The sequence below is a fragment of the Anolis carolinensis genome, chromosome 1 (assembly GCF_035594765.1).
Source record: "Anolis carolinensis isolate JA03-04 chromosome 1, rAnoCar3.1.pri, whole genome shotgun sequence".
In the NCBI taxonomy this organism is placed as follows: Eukaryota; Metazoa; Chordata; class Lepidosauria; order Squamata; family Dactyloidae; genus Anolis; species Anolis carolinensis.
The window spans coordinates 259,329,033-259,336,815 of NC_085841.1; the positions used below are offsets into that span (position 1 = coordinate 259,329,033).

Genomic DNA, 7,783 nt, shown 5'->3' on the forward strand with positions numbered 1-7,783 from the left:
AAAGGGACATCTCTAAGTATGTGCAGAGAACTTTCCCCACTCTGTAGTTCCTATATATACTGGAGAGAGGACTTCCAAGTCATAGAGTTGGAAAAGACCCCAAGAGCCATCCAGTCCAACCCCTGCCATGCAGGAACACACAATCCAAGCACTCTCATCAGGCCTCTGCTTAAAAAGCTCCAGAATCAAAGCACTCCGAACAGATGGCCATCCAGTCTCTGCTTCAAACTCTCCAGAGAAGCAGATTCCACTACGTGATCAGATCCTATCACCTTTTTATATATGAACCCAACAAACTCTCACCAAAGGTAAGAGTTAGGGTTAGATCCGCCCTATAAAAAAGCCTGCAGGCTGCAGGAGGGACAACTGGTTCTTGATCAGAAGAACCTCATAATGTGACTTCAAGCCATTGAGCACTTTGTTGTTGTGTCTCTCAGTCCTTTCCTATTTATGACATCTCTATCATGGGGTTTTCTGGGCTGAGAGTATGTGACCTGCAAGACAGAAACAATTCTATTTCCTAAAAAGCACCGTAAATCCCCTAGACGAGTGGGTCCCAAGCTTTGGTGTTTTGGGCTTCCACCTACACGGCCATGCAACTGCATTGAAGTGGATTACATGAGCCTACACTGACATATAATGCAATTCAAGGCAGTTAAGCTGTATTATATGGCAGTGTAGATGGAACCTGCAGAGAAATCCTGACAGCTGCTGGAGCTTCTGGGAGTTGGGCTGCTGTGAGTTTTCCAGGCTGTATGGACATGTTCCAGAAACATTCCCTCCTGATGTTTCACCCACATCTACAGCAGGCATCCTCAGAGGTTGTGAGATCTGTTGGAAACTAGGCAAGTGGGGTTTATATATCTGTGGAATATCCAGGGTGGGAGAAAGAACTTTTGTCTGCCGGAGGCAGGTGTGAATGTTGCAATTGGCCACCTTGATTAGCACTGAAAAGGCTTGCAGCTTCAAGGCCTCGCTGATTACTGCCTGGGCAAATCCTTTGTTGGGAGGTGTTAGCTGGTCCTGATTGATTCATGCCTGGAATTCCCCTATTTTCAGAATGTTGTTCTTTTTTTACTGTCCTTATTTTAGGATTTTTTAATACTGGTAGCCAGATTTTGTTCATTTTCATTGTTTCCTCCTTTCTGTTGAAATTGTGCACATGCTTGTAGATTTCAATGGCTTCTGTGTATAGTCTGACATGGTGGTCGTTAGATGGTCCAGCATTTCTGTGTTCTCAAATAATGTGCTGTGTCCAGGCTGGTTCATAGGGAATTCCAAACAGGAAACAATCAGGGCCAGGTAACACCTCCCAACAAAGGATTCCTCCAGGCAGGAAACAACCAGATCTTGAAGCTGTAAGGATTTTCAATGCTAATCAAGCTGGCCAATTGCAACATTCACACTTGTCCCGGGCAGACGAAAGTTCTGAGCATTCCGCAGATATATAAACCCCACTTGCCCCGTTTCCAACAGACCTCACCACCTCTGAGGATGCCTGCTGTGGATGTGAGTGAAACGTCAGGAGAGAATGCTTCTGGAACATGGCTATACAGATCGGAAAACTCACAGCAACCCAGTGATTCCGGCCATCAAAGCCTTCGACCAGACAGGGGGGATTACTTGCAGGTATTGCAACTCCCAGAATCCCATAAGAGGAAGAGGATGTTGGGAATTTGCATTCCTAAATAACGATTACAATGGCTGCAAAAGGACCGCCCCTCCCTCGGGCACGTCTTCGAAGGGGATGGTGGCCATGCAGCCCCGTCTTTGCCCAATCTGGCTCACCGTGGCGTCCTGCCCGGCGTAGTGGCTGATGACGCGGGATCCCCCCGGGTGCCGCTTGTGGAACTGGCTGATGTCGTACACCTTCCGCTCGATGACCAGCCACCGCTCCTCCGCCTTCCCCGAGCGGGGCGTGATCTCCTCCCAGGTGAAGCGCCGACAGGACGGCGCCGCGCCCGCCTCGGCCATGGCCAACCCCAGCGCCCGCCGCGGCAAGCCTCCTTCTTCCCCCAGAGCAGCCTCCGCGCCTCTGCCGCCGCGGCCCCACCATCCAAGCGCCCCAGACAGCGGACACGCCCACGCCCCCCTCGGCCCCTCATTCGTCGCCTCCGTGCCCGGAGCCACGCCCCTCGAGAGCCGATTGGCCAAGCGCAAGACCCGAGCGCTTCGAAAAAAAGAATCTCCCGGGGGAGGGGGCGTTTCGGGGCGCGCGCATTGGATGTCCGGCCGGCCGGCAGATGCGGCGGCGCGAGCGCCCATTGGCTGACGCCTTCATTGTCCGCCACCATCTTTTGCAAGCTGGCTCTCTGGGAAGCGAACAGAAGAGAAGAGGCTGCCGCTTGCTAGGAGCAACTGTAGCTTTCCTATTTTACGCCTCCTGGGGCGCAATGTGTGAAGCCCTTCTGCCGGCAGGACTGCTGACCGATAGGTCGGCGGTTCGATTCCGGGGAGAGCGGGTGAGCTCCCTCTGTCAGCTCCAACTCCCCATTTGGGGACATGAAAGAAGCCTCCCAACAAGGATGGTCAAACGTCAGGACGTCGATGTATATCAATTTTTTTTAGTCAGTCATGGGTTTTTTTTTTTTTTTTGTCTTTCGTCAATAAAATATTATCTTTTAAAAAATCAGGACGTCCCCTGGGCAACGTCCTTGCAGAAGGCCTATTATCTCACACCAGAAGCAACTTGCAGTTTATCAAATCGATCCTGACACAAAAAAAAAGTCTTACAGATATATTTATATATGCACTAGCTTAGGTATTTATTTATTTACTACATTTATATCCTGCCCTTCTCGCCCCAAAGTGGACTCAGAGTGGCTTACAAATTATATATACATACAATATATTATCTCCTGCCAACCTAGCAGTTCGAAAACATGCAAATGTGAGTAGATCAATAGGTACCGCACCAGTGGGAAGTAACGGCGCTCCATGCAGTCATGCCGGCCACATGACCTTGGAGGTGTCTACGGACAACGTCGGCTCTTCGGCTTAGAAATGGAGATGAGCACCGACCCCCAGAGTCAGTCACGACTGGACTTAATGTCAGGGGAAAACCTTTACCTTTACCTTTACAATATATTATATTATTAGCATAGCACAATATTAGCATTATATATTGCTATATTAAACGATACTGCTATACTGTAGTATTATTAGTAATGCTACATGTAATATATATATAATTACTATTATAGTATTGTATTATTAGTATTATATTGTATTACATTATAATATTATCAATATTATATGTATTTACAATATATTAATATTTATATATTAATATAAATATATTATAGGTACCCAGCAATGCCCAGGTTATGTAATTTATAATACTTTTTTTTAAAGTCATTGTTTGTTTTCTGTTTTAATAGATGGTTCCACTAGAATGCATAAGGATATGGGTAAATGATGTGACGTAATGAAAAATCAAAATGTGTAATCCATGCACTGCCTTGCCAGAGAAAGAAGATATGTGCCACGCAGGTGAACAATAAAGAATCATAGAATTGTAGAGTTGGAAGAGACTTCACGGGCCATCCAGTCCAACCCCTGCAAGAAGCAGGAAAATCTCATTCAAAGCACCCCTGACAGATGGCCATCCAGCATCTGTTTAAAAGCCTCCAAAGAAGGTGCCTCCACCACACTTCGGGGCAGAGTGTTCCACTGCCGAACAGCCCTCACAGTGAGGAAGTTCATCCTGATGTTCAGGTGCAGAGGCGGTTCTGGAGTGTTGGCTATCCCTCCCAGTTTGGTGTCATCTGCAAACTTGATGATCGTGCCTTCAAACCCTTCATCTAAGTCATTAATAAAGATGTTGAACAGAACCGGGCCCAGGACGGAACCCTGCGGCACTCCACTCGTGACTTCTTTCCAGCATGAAGATGAAGCATTGGTGAGCACCCTTTGGGTTTGTTCGCTTACCCAATTATCGATCCACCTAACCGTAGTTTTGCCTAGCCCACATTTGACTAGCTTGTTTGCCAGAAGGTCATGGGGGACCTTGTGTGAACAAGTGGTTTATTCTTCTAGAACCCAGAACAACATATGTACTATGTGCTCAGTTGCACTTCTTCACATAATGACCTTTTTAAGAGAGATTTAAAATAGTATTTCCTTTGTCCATGTGGATAAATTCCTTCCAGCAGCTCATGAAGCAAGAGCACTCTCCAAACTCTGTCTCTCTCTCTCTGCTTCACTTTTCAAAACTGTTTCTGGACCTGCTTAGCTCAAGCCTGAACAAAATTGCAACAGTATCAAAAACTCCCAGGTTTAACAGCTCTCCAGACATGGCTCAACCAATCAGCTTCATACATCTTATTTTGCAGTTGACACACACACACACACACACACACACATTAACTGATTTCTTACATATTGTAACAAAGTACCACTACCATCATCCCAGGTCCATCACCCTCAAACCCCATCAGTACTTAAAACTGGTCATGAGGAGTATGTGTACTGCATTTGGTCCAGATCAATAATAATAATAATAACAACAACAACAACAACAACAGCACCACTTGGGAAGTGTTCGACTTGTGATTTTGTGATACGAAATCCAGCATATTTATCTTGTTTGCTGTGTCATACAATGTCATTGTGTCAATAATAATAATAATAATAATAATAATAATCTTTATTTATATTCCACTCTATCTCCCCGAGGGGACTCAGAGCAGATTACAGGTACATATATGGCAAACGTTCAATGCTGTTATACAATTGACAGAGACAGATAGTACATAAACAGAGGCAACGTGTCCCTCTTTTTTCCATCTCAGGCATCTGCAGGCTGTCCTCGACTCAGCCATGGGGAGGTGCTGTTCATTTTTCCACGCTAAGGAGACACTCATCCATGGACTCCTTCCTGATCGAATTACCGGCATGTTTTTCAGTGGTACCTTTTATTTCCCTGCCAAAGCAGTACCTGTTTTTCTACTCACATTGCTGTTTCTGGACTGCTAGGTAAACAGAAGCTAGGGCTGATGGCGGGAGTTCACCCTGACCTGTGGCTTGCACTGTCAATCTTCTGATCAGCAAGATCTTCTGTAGCTGGCAATGTAACCCACTGTACTAGCCGAGACCCCATCATCAGTGGGGTTCAGTGGTCTCTGGATAAGGATAAACTGCAACTCCTATTGTCCTGGCTCCATCCCAAACACTACCAGTACTTAAAGGTCAAAATACTTATATATTACAAGCATCCGAACTCACAAGCATTTTGAGTCACGAGTCATCGCTTGGGCCAGGTTTTGCTCTGACGTACGAGCAGCGTTTTGAGTTACAGCTAGCGCTAGAGGGAGTGCTAGTGCGAGAGTATAGGGCTTTAGGCTTCAAGGGAACTGCATCTCTGCCTCCCTGCTTCATGTTGGTATGTTTAGCTTCATGGAGAGAGAGAGCAAAAGAGGGGGGAGGCTGGAATGAGTACAAGATGAAGAAAATGATGCTTCTGCCTCTTCACTTTGTGCTTCCTTGCCACAACTTTGTGCTTCTACCATTTTAAAGTTGATCTTTCTTTTGCTATTGTTCCATGTGAATGTGCAGGTTTTGCCTTTCTGTTTATTTGTTTACATTCTCATTTACTATGTGTCATTATTTTAGATACTTTATTTGTTATTTAGAAAGTACATTTTCTTATCTAATGGCATGTAAGATAAATAGTATTTTAATGGAAAAATTATCTTTGAGATAAGAGGGATTTGAATTAATAATTATAATACACTTTATTTATATTCCACCTTACTCCCCTAAGGGACTCAGAGCGGATTACAGCATTCACATACATAGACAAACATTCCACGCCTTTACAATCACATCAGACACAAACAAATATCAAATAAATATTAAGCATTAAAAACATTTTAAACCAATTGCAATTATTGTGGAGACTCATCAGTTAAATTATATATTTTGCTAAGCTCAGTCATCAGTGATAAATATGAGCCAGAGAGAAAATTAAGAGAAGTCTCCACAAAATAAATAAATAAATAAAAATAAAATCTGAAAACAACAAAAACAAAAGTTCTCATTAAAACCCAGGAGGAACAGAGTTGAAAGTTGATTGTTGGCAGAGAAGTCAGCAGCCCCAAGCCAAGCGTGGTTTCATTACTAAGTTGATGGTCAAAGGAGGACTGGTTGGCAAAATTCCCTACGTGGCTGTTTGCTAGGGAAAGTGGACCCCTGTGATGTCACTGGGAAAGAAAGGTGACGTGTATTCAAGGAAGGGAAGAAGGGAAGAAAGAGCCACAAAGAGGCATGTTGCTATGGAGACATTGTGAGATACGTCCTCTCAGGAGAAGGGAGAAAGGGGAGGGAAAGGAAAGAAAGTAAAACAAGGGGGAATAAAGAAAAAGGATGGAAGGAAGGAAGAGAAGGAAAGGTGAAAAAGTATGAGGGCAGGGAAAAGGGGAAAAGAGATGAAAGCAGGTCCCAATGACATTCAGACAGCATTGCATATATACACCAGCATGTGTGCATATATGCACAATTACATATACAAACATGCACACACATATAGGATAATTTTAGACTGCAGTCAAGAAATCAGAAGAAATCTAAGGCTCTATCTACATTGTAGAATTAATGCAGCTTGACACCGCTTTTACTACCAGAGCTCAATGCTATGAAATTCTAGGCGTTATCATTTGGTGAGGCATCAGCACTCTTTGGCAGAGAAAGTCATAGAATCATAGAGTTGGAAGAGACCCCGTGGGCCATCCAGTCCGACCCCCTGCCAAGAAGCAGGAAAATTGCATTCAAAGTACCCCCGACAGATGGTCATCCAGCCTCTGCTTAAAAGCCTCCAAAGAAGGAGCCTCCACCACACTCCAGGGCAGGGAGTTCCACTGTTGAACATCTCTCACAGGATTTTCTTCCTAATGTTCAGGTGGAATCTTCCTAAGTTTGAAGCCATTGTTCCGCATCCTAGTCTCCAAGGCAGCAGAAAAAAACTTGCTCCTTCCTCCCTATGACTTTCCCTCACATCTTGATATAGGGCCCTCATCATGTCTCCTCTCAGTCTTCTCTTCTGCAGGCTAAATATGCCCAGCTCTTTAAGCCACTCTTCATAGAGCTTGTTCTCCAAAAACCTGGCAAAACTACAGCTCCCATGATTTCATAGCATTGAACTATGGCAGTTAAAGTGGTGTCAAACTGCTTTAATTCTGCTTGATACTGTTTGAAAACATGACATGGCTCCATCACAAATTCTGAAGACACCTGTCAATGTGAGGCACTGGCAGTCTAGAATTCTACAGCAGTGATGCACCCTAGGACTTGGAAGGACAGTTATGAAGAAACTCGAGCACTTCCTTTTTTAAATATAATTTTTATTAAACTATTTCTGAAGGTGTACATGATTTAAAAGAGTTATCTAAGGGGTTGTGATGAGGAAAGTTGGTTGAAGGTCCAGTGAGGGGAGGAGGGGAGGGGTCAGATGGAGAGAGGAAGGAGTTGGGGTGGACCCGGCAGAGGAAGGCTTAGGAAAAACAGGGTAGGAGAGATGTGGAGGGAAGGCGGGGGGAGTTTGTTTGGTCTTCCATCTTCTTCTCTGCGGATTCATTACAACTTAAATTCCTTGTTTATTATTTTCCTGGTTACTTTTCTCTTCTTTTATTTAGTGTCCCCACTCTTGTTTTCTTCTCCTTTGCATTTTTTTTACTGTACTCTTCTAATTGTTTCCAGTCAGTAGTTTTCATAGGTTTTCCAGTTTTCTTTCAGCAAGAAGATTAGTCTATCCACATCATGGGTTCCCTCCACTTTTCACAGCCAT

The 7,783-nt window shown here is 44.4% G+C and overlaps 1 protein-coding gene across 1 annotated transcript in view; it reads right to left on the minus strand.

Moving 5' to 3' along the window:
- Positions 1 to 2,077, minus strand: part of LOC100551618 (acyl-CoA (8-3)-desaturase) — a 33,246-nt gene extending 31,169 nt beyond the window's left edge. The window contains exon 1 of the mRNA XM_003224119.4: positions 1,789 to 2,077. Coding sequence (XP_003224167.1) covers positions 1,789 to 1,974 — 186 coding nt within the window. The 5' untranslated portion in view covers positions 1,975 to 2,077. The remainder of the gene's footprint in view (positions 1 to 1,788) is intronic.
- Between the last annotated feature and the right edge of the window lie 5,706 nt (positions 2,078 to 7,783).